Consider the following 18,080-nt stretch of genomic DNA (forward strand, 5'->3'; position numbering starts at 1 on the left):
TGGAAGTAGCCATCAGAAGATGGGTACACTGTGGTCATAAAGGGATGGACATGGTCAGCAACAATACTCAGGTAGGCTGTGGCGTTGACACGATGCTCAGTTGGTACTAATGAGCCCAAAGTGTGCCAAGAAAATATCCCCCACACCATTACACCACCACCACCAGCCTGAACCGTTGATACAAGGCAGGATGGATTCATGCTTTCATGTTGTTGACGGCAAATTCTGACCCTACCATCTGAGTGTCGCAGCAGAAATCGAGACTCATCAGACCAGGCAACATTTTTCCAATCTTCTATTGTCCAATTTTGGTGAGCCTGTGCGAATTGTAGCCTCAGTTTCCTGTTCTTAGCTGTCAGGAGTGGCCTTCTGCTGCTGTAGCCTATCCGCCTCAAGGTTCGACGTGTTGTGCATTCAGAGATGCTCTTCTGCATACCTCGGTTGTAACGAGTGGTTATTTAAGTTACTGTTGCCTTTCTATCAGCTCGAACCAGTCTGGCCATTCTCCTCTGACCTCTGGCATCAACAAGGCATTTGCGCCCACAGAACTGCCGCTCACTGGATATTTTCTCTTTTTCGGACCATTCTCTGTAAAGCCTAGAGATGGTTGTGTGTGAAAATCCCAGTAGATCAGCAGTTTCTGAAATACTCAGACCAGCCCGTCTGGCACCAACAACCATGCCACGTTCAAAATCACTTAAATCACCTTTCTTCCCCATTCTGATGCTTGGTTTGAACTGCAGCAGATCGTTTTGACCATGTCTACATGCCAAAATGCATTAAGTTGATTCCATGTGATTGGCTGATTAGAAATTTGCGTTAACGAGCAGTTGGACAGGTGTAACTAATAAAGTGGCTGGTGAGAGTAGATAATTGAAGCAATTTTCAATTCAATTCAATTCATTTTTATTAGTATAGGGCTTTTTACAATTAACATTTTCTCAAAGCAGCTTCAAAAGCAGAGATCCTCTTCTTCTTCTTCTTCTTTCGGCTGCTCCCATTAGGGGTCGCCACAGTGGATCATCCGTCTCCATACCATACCATACCTGTTTAAGTATCCTAATTAAAATTAAATAAAATAAGAAGGAATGCACAGCCAGCACCTCTGATCTAAGGATAGGATAGTAAAATTAAAGTTTTCGCTCGTCAAATAAATATAAACAAAATTATTACAGACCAGGAGTTTAATGTAATGTGTTGACAGAAACGTGGATTAAACCGAATGAATATGTAGCATTAAATGATGCTAGTCCTCTTGAGTATAGTTACATACCATCTATAACTATAGGCCAATATCAAACCTCCCCTTTTCAGATTTTAGAAGAGGTTTTAGCACAGCAGTTATGCTCACATCTACTTAGGAATTACATTTTTGAAATGCATCAGCATTTTGAAATGCACATCTACTTAGGAATTACATTTTTTAAATGCATCATTAGGCCTTATCATAGCACAGAGACAGTGCTAGTTAAAGTGGTAAATGATCTATTATTAGCCTCTGATCAGAGTTGTGTCTCCTTACTTGTTTTGCTCAACCTTACTGCAGCTTTTGACACCATTGATCATAATATCCTCCTTGTTAGACTAAAAGTTGTTGTAAAGGGAACAGCTCTCTCCTGGCTTAGGTCTTTTTTGACTGATTGCTCTCAGTTTGTTTATGTAAATGGTGAGTGTTCCACACTCTCTGAGGTAAAGTTTGGTGTTCCACAATGATCTGTCTTAGGCCCATTGCTTTTCACTTTATATATACTGCCTCTGGGTGAAAAAATACATAAACATGGTATTCTCTTCCATTGCTATGATGATGATACACAGCTGTATATTTCAGCAAAGCCAGATGAGAGAAATCAGCTTACAAATTTTGAGGAGTGTGTAAAGGACATTAAACATTGGATGCTTGATAACTTCCTTCTGCTTAACTTGGATAAGACGGAAGTACTTTTGCAAGGACCACATGCAGCTAGAAGTAAACTTTCCGATTACACAGCATCTCTGGACGGTGTTTCTGTCTCAGTGTGTACAGCAGTCAAAGACCTTGGTGTGATTATTGACTCTAGTCTTTCCTTTGAGGCTCATGTGACTAATATTACCAGGATCGCCTTCTTTTACCGTAGAAATATTGCTAAAATTTGAAATATGATGTCATTACAGGATGCACAAAAACTTTTGTTACATCTAGATTAGAGTACTGTAACGCGGTACTGTCTGGGTGTTCAAATAAGTGCATAAATATGCTCTAGTTAGTTCAGAATGCAACAGCAAGTGTACTCACTAGATCTAGAAAATATGACCACATCACCCCTGTTTTAATCAGTCTACACTGCTCTCAATTACACTAAATCTTGCATTGATTATAAAAATACTACTACTGCGGTATAAAGCACTTGGGTCTCTTGCAGTATCTGAGTGAACTTCTGTACCAATATGTTCCCCCAGGCCTACTTAGATCAAAAGGTGCATGCTATTTTTTGGTACCTCAAATAATGAAGACTACAGCAGGGGCAGAGCTTTCTCTTATAAAGACCCACAGTTAAGTCGAGGTTAAAAACATATTTATCAGTGGATTTTTCTTACATAAAGAAGCAGATCTGGAGGAATCATGGCTATAAAACAGTGGTCCCCAACCACTGGGCCGCGGACCAGCACCAGTCCGGGGGGTCAGTTGGTACCGTGCAGCAGGGGATGGTTTCTCATCAACGGCCTGGGGCTCCATGAAATCAAGGAGTAAGTACAGAAGCTTTGAGGATTTGGATTTGGACTGTAGATAATGTAAACAGTATGCTACACTGACACAGGGCTACAGTTTGCATCTGATTACCATCACTGCACACCATGACAATGTTTAGCTAATAAATGGACATTTGGTACCACCCAGATGAAGATGGTTCCCTCTAGAGTCTGGTTCCTCTCAAGGTTTCTTCCTTATGCCATTTCAGGGAGTTTTTTTCTTGCCACAGTCGCCACCGGCTTGTTCATTAGGGACAAACTTACACTTATAAAGAACTATTCTTTTTCATTATTTACCACTGCATTATCTGTGTAAAGCTTTGAGACAACGTTCATTGTTAAAAGCGCTTTACAAATAAAAATGAATTGATTTGAATACTTCCCACATTTTACATAATTAAATAAAAAGGTTCCGCCGGCCATCTCTTGCAATAAAACACCAAGAAGCATGGTCTAGCAGTTCAGGAAACACCTTACAAGTTAATTCACATATTATTTTATGCACTTTGATAGAAGGTGTTCACATATAGTATGTTCTTCTTCAGCTGTATCTGAAATTCTATTGGTCTTGGAAATTGCATTATTTAACAACCATAAAAGACATAGTTAATATTAGTTTCTTTAATTCCTCATGTTTAGCACATAAAAACATTAAGTGTATCCTTACTTTTTAATGTTTTGAAAATATTCTATTTAATGTTTTTGGAAACGTATTTTGTCAAGAAATCAATTCAGCCATTATACATACCAGTACAGAATGCAGGGAAATAAACTATTTAAATAATAATAATAATAATAATAATGTTTTATCTGATGTCTTAACTTTTCCTCAATTACCATTTCTATAACCTCTATTATTATAAATTAGTCTTCTCTGCAAGATGCATTCTTGATTAATTTTAAATGCATAATCACATTATTACACACCCATAGGATATTCACACTTTATGAAATTATCATTATAATTATTTGGCTACCTGCACAAGCTTAGTCACCAGCTGCTTTAAATAAATTGTGTGTATGTGTGCATGGCAGTTGTGGGGGCAGTTCTTATTGACCATTTTTAACACACTAAAACATTTAATCTGCATGTAACAGACATTATATATATATATATATATATATATATATATATATATATATATATATATATATATATACACATGAAAATTGTCAAGGAAGTCAACAACTAAAATTTCCAACAAACATTTCATTTTTGGGTTTTGTTAAGTTGTATGGAGGAGCATAAACATATAGCTTTGTTCCGAATGTTCTGTTAATAGCAATAACAAACAATGAAATATAAGCATATATTAAGAAAATATTTAAATAGTTAATGGTTATTCAGATACAACAGGAGATTTTGAAACAGAATATTTGCATAATAAGCTCTATGGATATATCTAAGCTTTAAATAAATCCTTGTTAAACTTAGCATTTTTTTGCTGCCGATTTAATTTAGCATTTAATGGGGGATGTGACATAAAAGCTGTTGTCTAACAAATATAAAGAGCATGGGACCAGAAACTAATCGGCCCAAACCATTCGGCCATTATTGAAGCCAATCAAAAGCTTAAAAAAAGTCCCAAAATAATTTTAATTCATACATCGATATAACCCCAGAAGGCTTACCTGATCTTTTTTATTTTTTCTTAAATATGTCCTGTGAAAAGTTTTAGAGATTATCTTGGTGCTGGCAAATACATTCAACTTCTCTATTTCGTCCTATTCAGAAAGTGTCTATGCGCACAACAGTTGACTAAACCCCACCCATTTACAGGACATCTTTACCAGTTCCTCTTTTGCTTCCTGCTAATTTTCATATCACCAGTTGTTTTGCTCTTCAGCAGCTATCAGCAGACATTCTAATGGTCTATGAATAACTGAAGACAACTGCAAATTAACTGCATGCTTAAAGTTTGTTACATTATAAAAAAATGTTTTATAAACCATAAACATTGTTTATTCAACATATATAAACACATTTAAATGATACAGAAATAAACCATACATACTTATAAACATACAAACCTTATCAAAAGTATTGGAACAGCAAGGCCAATTTTTTTTTTCTTTGTTGAGGAAATAGATGTGAACGGTTTGCATATCTCTTGCTTTACAATAATATCTAGGCAACCAACTGACATTACTAAACTGTTGCATTTTTATTTATTCTTTTGGTGTTATCTAGTATTCTAGTCCAATTTTGTTTAGTTGTTCTGATCCATGTGATCACACTTTTTTTGTGGCTGCAATCTGTTTCTGTTGCGGAGGTCAAATGTATGTCAGAGGCAGACCTGCCAGGAGCAAGCAGTTATGATGTGAAATGACAAGAAACTTAGCAAGCACTTGAATGGCCTGTGTGGATAAATTCTTGTGATGTTATAAAAGAGAAATCCATGAACTTTGCTCCACCTAGGACACCTCATCACCCTCAGCAGTCATGCAAAGATAATAATACCTCCTGATAGAGGATGTTGTGTCTTATCCTGGCTTCCAAGAGAAGTGCTCTGATAGAAGCTGTTAAAATGGACTGGAAGCTGTTAAAATGTTGGCAATGTATAAATGGTTTGAACACAATATTATATTCACACAAACCACTAAAAAAAATAAAACAATACATTGATGGTTGACTACTGGACATCATTTAGCAAAAAAAAACTAGGGTTTCAACATTTTCTTTTAGGTAAAATACCCTCTAAAATGGTAAAATACTTTCCCAGTCAACTTCCTCTTTATTGCTCACAATTTAAAAACAGGATAAGACAACGCATTTCCAGATGATTTAATAACTGTTAATAATACATTTTGAAACCAGTGCAAGGAGTTACACTGTAAAATGTTTATTCTTAGAAATATAGTTGTAATAGTAGCTTTTTTATTTTTTTGACACGTTTTGTCAGCCAAAAGAATTAAGCACATTTTGGAGAAAAAAGATTAACATGTTAACACTTTTTTAACCTAATTTTTACCATTTAACAGTTAAAATTAACCTCATTTTATGCAAAAAATAAATAAATCATTTTTAGTTTAATGCTGTTTATAATATTTATTTGCAAATCAGATGTCACATTAAAACCAGTCCCAAGAATATTAATTCGGTACACCAATCTTTAAAAGAAGTGTTTTTGGATGTCTGGCAATCAGACAAGGTTTAATCAACTTTGTCAATGGCAGACTATTCAGCATTTGTGCAGCCTTCACTTGGCTAATCATGCATCATGTGCTTACAGCAACCACATAAAAGTAGCTCTTAACGGAAAGGGAAGGAAGCAAATGCAGAAGTAAAGTGTGAGTCCCTCACACATACAGCTGTCACAAACTTGATCACAGTGCAATACAGTGTATACTTGCTGTTTTTTTTTTATATGAAACTCAAATTATTTAGATGGAACATCTAATTCACCTATAGTAAAGGCAGCTCATTTAGAATAATTCACATTTTTTAACACTGGACCACAATATTTGTCCTAAGTCCAATGGTTTTCTGTTTTATTATGTTTTATTATTATTTATGTTTTATTAACTATGCCATTACATGGCTAAACATATACAATACAATGCTAAATTCATTAGGTTTGTTTATGATAAATAATTTTGTCAATATTAAAGTCATAGACTTTATGCTTTCTTACAGATATTTAAATTGTCTACTTAAAGTATCGCACATCATAATTGGATTTGTGGGCATTCTTATGCCATGGTAACAATTTCTGCAGTCTCTCAATCTATGCTCTCAAGCAGCTCTATTGACTCTTAAGACTAATTGAGAGCTTAAGAGTCCAAATAAATGTAAGCCAGTTGCTATCAACCAATAGAAATTTGCTAGATTTGGTTCTAGGCTTGGAAAAAATGCCACTAAAGCAATATAAAAAAATAAAATAAATAAAACAAACAAACGAAAAATCCTGGACAAAAGAAATATGCTCAGCAAGAAAAACAGACATCTGAAACTAGAGGTTACATAATTTAAAAAAACAACAATAATAATAATAATTATTATTAATATTATAAACAGATGTAAATAAACCTGACTTTAAAAGTGAAAATATATACAACTAATTAACACTAAATTGATAAAAGCTCATTAAGTATATTTCCATCATTTGGTTGCCATATAACATTTTTTGTTATTTCTAACTAATGAATTTACAATGTTTGGCTTCATGTAAAGTTTATTATAAAGTTCAACTTCTTTCCTTACTTCCTCCTAGCCATCAGCAAGACTTGATAGAAACTTCCAGTACAATTACATGCACATTGATCTCCTTATATGACCAGTTTCATCTAAACATTATGTTGCACAATAATCAGGCACACTGAGAAATTTTTTTTTTTCTTTAACTGTTTAATAGCTGTTTCTTCGCAGATAACATCTGTTCTGGTCTCAGATAGCTAGTCTGTTATGTTCTCTGAGAAGGAGTCTCTTGTCTTCTGAGTTTGTTCAAGTCTGTTGAGGACAAACTGGCTTGTGTCAATGAAACGTTCAACACAATTAATAAAACACACTTCTGTCCTTGAGTCAAGCTTTGGACCAGGCTTGTCCATGCACTTCTCCTATACAGAAAAACACAAATATAAAACCACAGAGATTACAATTACAAATGCTTTATTTAGATTACAGAATGATCAAAAATGTACATTGTGAACCACAATAATAGGAAATAAAGGAACCTATATGACTTTTCTTGATAATCACCATGAGACTACTATAGATTATGACAAATAGAAAAATAGGTGTGCCTGTAGATGTCTTGGATAGTCTTAACACAGCAAGTGTTAAAATCAAGTGTATTATTGATCAGTTCATAACTTCAGTTTTAATACATATACTTTTTATGTTAAAATTAAAATATATTCCGGCATGACTTAAAACTATTAGCCCTTTTTGACTATATAGTATACAATTATAGTAGATAATTAATAGTGAATGAATGATACATCACCAAGGCAGATATAATGACTGATATTTGACAGTGGATTTAGTCTATTGAGACTATTGATATTATACAGCACATTTTTCAGTAATGAGGAGCATTTTTCATTACTCTGTTAAAACTCAGAAGTGAAGTGAATGACAAACAGACAGTAAAATGACCAGTCGTTGTTTGCTTTTTATACGGTACAAAACAATGCCATATTTTAACAATACCCTGTGAAATAAGATCCATAGCAAAACAGAAGCAAAATTTTATATATTATTTATATATATATATATATATATATATATATATATATATATATATATATATATATATATATATATATATATATTAGGGCTGTGCAATTAATCGCAATCGCAAAAAAAAATCGCGATTTAAGCACATGCGATTTCTAAACCGCATAAGGCTGCGATTTTATCTATTAATTTAATAATATTTTTATTACGTTCTTGTGCGCATGTTTTTAAGACGTTAACCAATCAGAGCTCACGCAGCGCACGACGAAGCTGAGCGGACGAACCGAATTGGCGAGCGTTAGGAAAGAACATAAAATATGGATGCAGGTCAAAATAAAAATGATTTGGTGCCAAAGAGAAATTCAACGTCAGTCGTTTGGGAGTATTTTGGATTCAGGAGAGAGGATGTGTCACAGAGCAAGGTAATTTGCAAGACTTGTGGAATGATTATTCCAACGAAACGGAGCAATACTACAAATCTGTTCCAACACTTAAAACAGCGCCATAAAAAACTGCACGATCAATGCATGTCGACAAAGTCCATCGAAACAAACAAAAGCACACATCAAAGCCAGTCCGAACAGATTGAACAAGTATCCATTGTTCAAGCATTTGCAAGCGCCATGCCTTATGAGAAAGGATCAAAACGGCACAAAGAAATTACCGACGCGATCACCTATTATATATGCAAAGATATGATGCCTGCGCACATCTTCAGTAAAGACGGCTTCCAAAGACTAATACAAACACTCGATAAAAGATACCAGCTGCCATCTCGCACTCAATTCACACGATTTGCTATTCCCGAAATGTATGAGAAATGTAAGGAGGGCGTTGAATACGAGCTCAAGCAGGTGAAATACTACGCCACGACCACAGATATGTGGTCCAGCAGAACGATGGAGCCGTACATGAGTTTAACGGTCCACTATATTAATGACAACTTTGAAATGAAAAGCCGATGTTTGCAAACAGCATTCTTCCCAGAAGATCACACTGGAGAAAATATATCTGAAGGTTTAAAAGAAGCTTTAGCATCATGGGGACTTTGTGAAGAGCAACAAGTGTCTATCACCACAGACAATGGAACTAATATAGTGAAGGCTGTCACTTTGAACAACTGGACACGATTGCAGTGCTTCGGACACAGACTGCATTTGGCAATTCGTAAGTTAGATTTTATTATACATTTATTCTACTTTACATTAAGTAATGTATACTTTACATTAGGGCTTTTTGTAGGGAATGCTTTTTTTATCAAGAAACAAATTGCGCAAAGATGTTTAACATGAAAACGTATTATAATGTTCTTTAATAGTATTTTCAACTTGTACCGTAGTTGGTAACACATTTTACAATAAGGTGCTATTTGTTAACAGTAGTAAATTGCAGTGTTTTCCTTACATTGAATTTGTGGAGTTAAGAAAAACCAACTGTCCTCAGAAATTTTTGGATGTCATTTTCTTTTTATTTTGCATGTAATGCCTGTTTTTCAATTATTTATTTTTCAGAAAATGCAATCAAGGTTGAACCTCGCATTTCCAGAGCCAACAGCTTGTGCAAAAAGCTAGTGGGACATTTTTCCCACAGTTGGAAAAAAAAGATGTTAGCCGAAGCCCAGGAAGAACTCCAGCTTCCCCAACATGCCCTCATAACATCATGCCCAACAAGATGGGGCTCAATGCAACAAATGATAGACAGGGTTTTGGAGCAACAGAGGGCATTGTCTCAGGTCCTTTCAGCTGACCGTAAAACAAGACACCTAGTGCCCCAATGGCAAGACACAGATGTTCTAGAATCTGTAAGTAAGGCATTGGGTCCACTTCAGGAGTTCACAGATGCCCTTTCCAGTGAAAATTACATCAGTGTGTCGTATGTGAAACCGGTTCTTCACCTGCTGAACACCAAGATTCTTGCAGTGGAGGATGAAGATACTGACTTGACAAAGACTATAAAATCTAAAATTCTAAACTACATAAACAAACATTATGAGGATGAAACTACCCAAGAGCTTCTGGATACAACAACATTTTTGGATCCAAGATTCAAAACCAGCTACACTGATGAGGATAAACTTCAAAACATTAAGGCCAGGGTCATGTCTGACATGGAAATGAGTTCACACAAGGTGAGTTAATTAATGTAATCTGGATGAAACTGTCATCTCCTTAGATAAACACTCTTTTATATGACTTTTTGATCTTTTCTTTCTGTTCTGTATGTCAAAGGATACATCTGAATCTGTGAGTAACAGATGCAGAGGAATCCTGACATCAATCTACCTCCACCAGGAAAAAAAGCACGGAAGTCCTTAGGAAGCTTCTTCAAAACGACATCAGCCATGCCAGCAGCTCTGCGACTTGAAGAAGCCATAGCCTCGGAGTTAAACAGCTACCTGCTTTCTCCATCCATTGACAGTGAGGAAGATCCTCTAAAATGGTGGAGACTGCATCAGATAAATTTTCCAAGAATGAGCAGGGTTGCACAAAAGTATCTTTGTATTCCTGCCACCAGCTCACCTTCAGAGAGAGTGTTTAGTACTGGGGGAAATGTGGTGACATGTCACCGTTCGTGCTTAAAACCAGAAATGGTGGACATGCTGGTTTTTCTTGCAAAAAACCTTTAAGAGAGCAATCTGTTTTTTGGTTTTGATTTCTGTTAGTTTTTATTTATTGTTATGACCGGAGTTGAGGTTAGTTAATCTTAATTTATTTCATGTCTGTTTTTAAGACATTTACTACAGTTTTGTTTATCAAGGAGTTAGTACTACTGTACAGTATGTTATTTCATTGTGAAATGTGTGCACTGAAAAACAGTTTCAAAAGTTTATTTATTATGACTGGATTAGTGGATCTTAATTTATTTTATGTTGTCTGTTTTAAAGACAATTTTACTACAGTTTTGTTTATTAAACTATTAATACTATGTTATTTTATTGTGAAATGTTTTGTTATGCACTTTTTGTGCACTGAATAAATTTAGAAAAAGCATGTTTGAAAACGTTTGAAAAAGCGAAAAAATTGCCAAAATCGCAAATAAAATCGCAATCGCAATATTCATTCAGAAAATCGCAATATGATTATTTTGTCCATATTGCACAGCCCTAATATATATATATATATATATATATATATATATATATATATATATATATATATATATATATATATATATATATATATATATATATATATATATATAAATATAAATAAAATAAAAAGACATAAAAAGACAATAAAATCCACAGTGGTTCTTTCTCAGATATGCACCATCTTTGGCACTAATTTTAATAAGTTGCTGTTTTAAATACCTTTTTGCCATGTTGGCCTAGTTTACAAAAAGAGAAATGAAAAACAGACATGAATCCTTGTTATGTTAAATAGACTTTTTTTTTTTTTAAAGAACATAATACAACATGCTACCAGCTAAATAAACTACAGTATATGAGATTTATAAGTAACTATGTCTTGATAAAATACATAGTAAAAAACACTACTTTAGCCTTAGTAAAAGAGCATCAATATTTATGCATTTGAAAAGTTTAAATTTACATAATTTTACTAAACTAAACATTTTATGATTTCATTTTCCTGGATGCCATAAATTCTTTATACATAATGGGGTTTTTTTTGTTTAATTTGAGATACTTTCATAGACAGAGACCAATTTTCTGAAGGTCTTATTTACTGTAATTAAATTTCTTTATATCAGCCACACTGCTTTCCAAATATCTATTAAATCAGCTATTAAAAATGGTATACATATAGAATTCCTGTAAAGCTGCTTTGTTCCAATGTCTATTGTGAAAAGTTCTATACAGATCAAACTCGAATTGAACTGAATAGCTTAACATTTACAAACATTTGAACAATAAAAAAATAAATAAAAGAGTGCAAGAAACCACTGCAAATAGAAGTTGCCATTTTGAATCTGTGATTTCTTATAGAATATTGCAGTTTTACAATGACATTGAAGTCCAGTTCAAACAGTTAGCATTGTTTGGGGGGTGTTTTCTGCAGCAATAATTGAGGCTCTTACACAACTAGATGGCAGTGTTAATACAAATGTCTATCAGAACCCCTTCAGCAACATGCAGTTCCTTCTCAGCATTTCACAATCAGCCCGCATTTTTATGCAAGACAAGCTACCATTGAAATAATTAAATAGCGAGCCCAGAGACATGATCTAAACCAGACTGAAAATATCTGGAAATCCTTGGCAACAAAGTTATGGCTAAGAAATCCACTACAATTACTAAACCGTGGAAGAGACTGGAAGAAGAGTGGATCAAGACCATGCCAGAATATTGTGAGAAACTAATGTTCTATGGCTGCAGATGTGCTGAAGTCTTTCTAAGCCTCTTCACTTCCTACTAACTTTTGACAGCTTTAACACTTAAAAAATGTTGATGTGATCTTTTTCAAGTTGCATTGGATACTAGAATAAGTTTGATTACTGTGTATACCACAAAATAATGTTTGTTGTTTCAGTGCCTAGGTTATTTTGTAAAACATGCTAGTAGAACAATGGTTTACACACAGCTCATATTTCTTACAATTTTGAGCACAGAAAATTTTTAATTAACTTTTAAGTATTTACAAATTATTCTCTATTTTTTCTTGCCATTGCACATGTACAGTAGGTTTTAATTATTCATGATCTAATTTAATTTCCATATTGGATTCTTATAAACAATTGTAGTGTAGAATTTTAAATTTCCAAATGTTTAACTGCAATAACTTACAGTATCTTTTCTAATAATATTTTTAAAGGTCCAATTTGAGGTTGATAAAGACTGTCATTTTGGGTAAGATCTGAAATCCCACTGGATTTTATTGTGACGGTCACTTGTGAGCACGACTAAGTTATGAACTTCCGGCTTCTCCCATTAGGGGTCGCCACAGCGGATCATCTGCCTCCATACTCCCCTGTCCTCTACATCCGCCTCCTTCAAACCAAATCTGATTTGTGATCCACATACTTGATTTGGCACGTTTTACGCTGGATGCCATTCCTATTGCAACCCACCCTATATATATATATGTAAATATATTATATATATATATATATATATATATATATATATATATATATATATATATAAAAATAAAAGCCATACAACATTTTCTTTTTAGGCTGAGTCATAATACTAGCATGAACTGCCATTCATGCTCATATGTTGGACACAGGACATCTGTTTTGATGTTTTTTCTAGGCCAAAGGAATTTTGCTGAAACTTGCTTGCATCAGTATTCATCAGAAGAATGGATGGAGGATAATATAAGTAAATACTGTAAGAGGGCCTGCCTTAGTCTTTTGAAAAGTTTATGTTTGGGAGAAAAGATAAAGGTCCTACAGCAAACCAGTCACAATGCTGATCTCAATCCTACTGAGCATTTGTGTCAAAATTTGAAAACTGCAGTCCAGCGGGGTCACAATCTGGACTGGAAATAAGTAATTAACTTATTAAGTAGGTAAAATATATATATATTTTTTTTTTCACAAAAACATACTTAACCCCCCCACAAAAAACGATATAAAAAAAATCATTGGCTAGAATGTCGTACTGCGGCACCGCTCAAGTTACACGATGTCCGATTATATTTATCGTAACCACCCCCCCACCATACACACAGACATTATATATATTACACACACACACACATTCTTTCATATAACACGTGCGGTTTATTGCTTTTTAATTTAATCCTGTAACGTCGTTCATGTTGAGTCTCTCATGTAAAACTTGTTCGAAAGGACAAGAACAAGTTTACCAAAAAAAGAGTGTCATTGTATCATATTAACTCATACAACTTGCGTACGTTTATGCTAATATGGTGATACGCTTCTTCGTTTGACTTTGCTTACCCAACAGACTTCTGTCATTTGGTGGACCAGCTGCTGAAACCTTTGCTTCTGAGATTCAATTTCAATGAACTGCTGAAGCTGGGGGTCAGTCCTCACGCTTTCACTATCCATTAGATTATAGTATATCAAAGTATAATTGCTGAAGGAAAAAAAAATCTATTGGAAATTAACACCTAAACGGTTTGATCCCGCCCTTGAAACGTTTACTTAACTAGACAAGTGGAAAAAAGTGTTCTTCTTGAGCTTTAGAGTGGCTGGCTAACAACAGTAAGTGCATTACCGCCATCTATCGACAGGGAATGTGTAGCGACATGTTGGTTCCTTTTTGATATTAAATTTAGTAGTCTATTTGGTTGGATCTTTAATTATTAATAATTAATCAATTTAAAAAAGACAACTTTGTATGTTCATTTTAAATCAGGAAATACCAACTAAAATATTCTCATAAACAGCAGTCAACATTTACATTTAACATCATTTTCAGGGGAAAGATTATTGCTCTTGATCATCTAGCTCTGACACCTACAGTCTTAAAAAGTGGTTCCTTAAAGTTCTACATAAAACAAGGGTGTTTTGTACTTGGCCAACAAAAACCTTTCCTACAAACATGTCTATGTATAATCCTTGGACATCAAAGAACCTCTTGTATATCAATATGGTTCTATAATTCAAAGAATGCATGAATAAGTACATTTAAACTTAAGTACATATATTTTATTTTTTTTTATCTCAAATGGAATGGCAAGCTGGCAACAGTAATGTTTGGATAAATGTGTGTTTGCTGTGTGAAAGATTTCACCACCAAACCAATCAAACAAATGACTTGGATACTTTTCTATATTCTAAACTTATACCTAACATGAATTTAGTAAGTATAAACAGTATAAATAAAAGCATGTAAAATATGATTAACTGCTGTAAGGTGGGATTTTGTTGTTTTGGATAATTAATGTATATGTATTCATTACTCTTCTAATTATTAGTATTTCAGGGATATGCAGTATGAACATTGTTTATGCTTTTGGATAGTATATTGGTATTGTATTAAATTGAAATGAAATTAAACATTTAAAAAATTAAATAGCTTATTAAATAGTAGAGATAATTACACCTAAAATAATTCAAACACTTAAATGAGGTAAAAATTTTGTTATAAATATTATATGCATAATACTGCTATTGTTTTGTTTTTAAAAATAACACTTTTAATCTACTGTATTTTTCTCTGAACCTGTAATAACAACAACAATAATAAAAATAATAATCATAATCAAACTTTAAATGGGTCTAAAAAACACCTAACTTGTTGCTATTTAAATTGATAGTAAATTGTTATAACATTTTTATTTTTCACTCAAAGTGGTTTAAAAAAATGGACAAACTGTACTCCATGCTGAGCATCTGTTACAACAATCCACAGTAGAACAAGGCTTTTAACATTCAGAGTTGCAGGGGCCTAGTGGAACAGACCTCACTTGCCCACAACCAGCCCAAAGATTGTCTTAATGTTGCTCCAGTCTAAATTGTGTTGAGAATTGATTAATACCCTAGGGAAAGAAAGAGAAGAGAAAGAAAGAGAGAAGAGGGCTGAAAGGGAGAGTAATATATGGATTATTTAGTTTTCTTATTGTATAAAAGTTAAGGACACTGTGCAGTTGGGAACTCTGGCAAAACTCACTATGGCAAAAGGGGAAGCCAGAAGGTAACACAAACATGAGGGATCTCTGGGATAAGAGACGGCAGACCCCACCAAAGTCAACAAACCTGAGTGAATGCGTGAGTGAGGGGACGAAAGCAATCAAATAGCCCAGTTCACTGAACACTCTATATCGATGATCCCTCCAGATTCAATTCAATTCATTTTTATTTGTATAGCGCTTTTAACAATGAACATTGTCTCAAAGCAGCTTTACACAGATAATGTGGTGATTAAAAGTGAATATGTTCTTTTTAAGTAAGTTTGTCCCTGATGAGCAAGCCGGTGGCAACGGTGGCAAGGAAAAACTCCCCGAGATGGCATAAGGAAGAAACCTTGAGAGGAACCAGACTCAAGAAGGAACCCATCCTCATCTGGGTTGCACCGAATGTCCATTTATAGCAGATATAAGATGTTGCGGGGTATAGTGAAGATGATCAGAAGCGAAAAGTCGTTGACACTCTATATCCATGCTCCCTCCAGATCTGCGCCTTTACCTAAGAAAAAATCTACTTTTTGAATTTGATTGGGAGCCAGTGTAGACTGATTAAAACAGGAGTGATGTGGTCATATTTCCTAGATCTCGTGAGGACCCTTGCTGCTGCATTCTGAACTAACTGAAGCTTATTTATGCACTTACTCGAACACCTAGACAGTAAAGCGTTACAGTAGTCTAATCTAGATGTAACAAAAGCATGAACTAATTTTTCTGCATCCTGTAACGACATCATATTTCTAATTTTAGCAATGTTTCTAAGGTGAAAGAAGGCGATCCTGGTAATATTATTCACATGAGCCTCAAAGGAAAGACTACAGTCAATAATAAGGTAAGGTATTTGACAGCCGTACACGCTGAAACAGAAACACCATCCAGAGATGCTACATAATCGGAAAGTTTGCTTCTAGCTGCATGTCCTAGTAAAAGTTCTTTCGTCTTATCTGAATTGAGCAGAAGAAAGTTATTAAGCATCCACTGTCTAATGTCCTTTACACACTCCTCGACATTGTTAAGATGATCTCTCCCATCTGGCTTTGCTGAAATATACAACTGTGTATTATCAGCATAGCAATGGAAGTGAATACCATGTTTATGTATAATTTCACCGAGAGGCAGCATATATAAAGACAAAAGCAGTGGGCCTAAGACAGATCCTTGAGATCTGCTCTTTATTCTAAGAAAAACCTACCAATAAAAGGCTTGGCTAAATAAATATGTTTTCAGCCACGACTTGAACACTGAGATTGTGTCTGATTCCTGATCAATAATTGGAAGGCTGTTCCATAATAGTGGGGCTGTACGAGAAAGCTCTGCCCCCTGATGTAGTCTTCATTATTTAAGGTACCAACAAAAAGCCTGCACCTTTTTATATAAGTTGGCATTGGGGATCATAATTATACAGAAGTTCACTCAGATACTGCGGTGCAAGACCAATAAGTGCTTTATACGTCAGTAGTATTTTATAATCAATGCAAGATTTAACTGCATAACCAATGTAGACTGATTAAAATAGGGGTGATGTGGTTATATTTTCTAGCTCTAGTAAAGACTGCTGCATTCTGGACAAAAGTTTATTTATGCACTTACTTGAACACCCAGACAGTAAAGTATTACAGAAGTCTAATCTAAATGTAACAAAAGCGTGAACTACAGTCCCTGACAAAAGTCTTGTTGCTTATCTATTTTGTAGAAACACCTGCTATTAACCTGACTTTTAATTAATCAATTGGTGTTAGAAATAGCTCATATGAAAAGCTAAAACCCTACAAAATGATGTTTAATGCACTGAAATAAATTAGTTTCACTGAAAAAAGAATTATCATTTAATCAAGACAGAAAGGTCAAATTTTGGCAGGACAAAAGTTTTGTCGCCTATACAGAAATTGAACAACTTTACTGCAAAAACAAAAAATGTCAGCAAATTAAGAAGTGGCGCTGTGAGATTAAAATGTAATATCTTGTATGACTTCCATGAGCTTGAAGGACTGCATCCATGTGGTTTGGCAAGGATTCATAATTTATTGATGAAGTCATCAGAAATACCAAAGAAAGCAGTATTGCATGCCTCCCAGAGCTCAATATTCTTTGGTTTAGTCTTCCATGCTTCCTCTTTCATCCTACCCTACATATGCTCAATGATGTTCATGTCTGGTGACTGGGCTGGCCAATCCTGGAGCATCTTGATCTTCTTCGCCATGACGAACTTTGATGTGGAGATAGAAGTATGCAATGGAGCACCATCCTGCTGCAGAATTTGGCCTCTTTTATGGTTGGGAATATAAGAGGTAGCTAAGATTTCTTGGTATTTTAGACTATTGATGTTGCCTTCCACCCCGCAGATCTCTCGCACACCCCCATACTGGATGTAACCCCAGACCATGATTTTTCCGCCACCAAACTTCACTGTTTTCTGGGTGAATCTCGGATCCATGCGGGCTCCAGTAGGTCTCCTGAAATATTTGCGGCGACTGTGGTGTAATTCAACAGAAGATTCAACTGAAAAATCCACCTTCTGCCACTTTTCCAGCATCCATCCTTTTAGCAGGCTGTGGGCCGTGGCAAATGCCACAGGGTTTTTCAATTGTCTTTTGTTTAGTGCTGGCTTCTGGGCA

General features: G+C 34.8%; 2 protein-coding genes across 2 annotated transcripts in view; both read right to left on the minus strand.

The window, feature by feature from the left end:
- The window catches only part of btk (Bruton agammaglobulinemia tyrosine kinase), a 42,973-nt gene extending 38,493 nt beyond the window's left edge, over positions 1 to 4,480 (minus strand). Inside the window, exon 1 of the mRNA XM_046849792.1 lies at positions 4,360 to 4,480. The gene's annotated coding sequence lies outside the window, so the exon portion shown is untranslated. The remainder of the gene's footprint in view (positions 1 to 4,359) is intronic.
- Positions 4,481 to 7,054: 2,574 nt separating this feature from the next.
- Positions 7,055 to 14,052, minus strand: timm8a (translocase of inner mitochondrial membrane 8 homolog A (yeast)). The gene is made up of 2 exons (XM_046850445.1): positions 13,775 to 14,052; positions 7,055 to 7,284 (listed from the first exon to the last, which is right to left on the minus strand). The coding sequence occupies exons 1-2, from the start codon at positions 13,883 to 13,885 to the stop codon at positions 7,123 to 7,125; spliced, it is 273 nt and encodes a 90-aa protein (XP_046706401.1). The 5' UTR covers positions 13,886 to 14,052; the 3' UTR covers positions 7,055 to 7,122.
- Positions 14,053 to 18,080: the final 4,028 nt, after the last annotated feature.

Source organism: Silurus meridionalis, chromosome 5 (assembly GCF_014805685.1).
Source record: "Silurus meridionalis isolate SWU-2019-XX chromosome 5, ASM1480568v1, whole genome shotgun sequence".
Taxonomy (NCBI): domain Eukaryota; kingdom Metazoa; phylum Chordata; class Actinopteri; order Siluriformes; family Siluridae; genus Silurus; species Silurus meridionalis.

Bases quoted from the DNA above. Each gene is read 5' to 3' on its own strand.
- timm8a (XM_046850445.1), bottom strand. From the start codon at position 13,885: ATGGATAGTGAAAGCGTGAGGACTGACCCCCAGCTTCAGCAGTTCATT. The intron at 7,285-13,774 runs GTAAGCAAAGTC...TTTTCTGTATAG, and splicing joins AAATGACAGAAGTCTGTTGG to GAGAAGTGCATGGACAAGCC.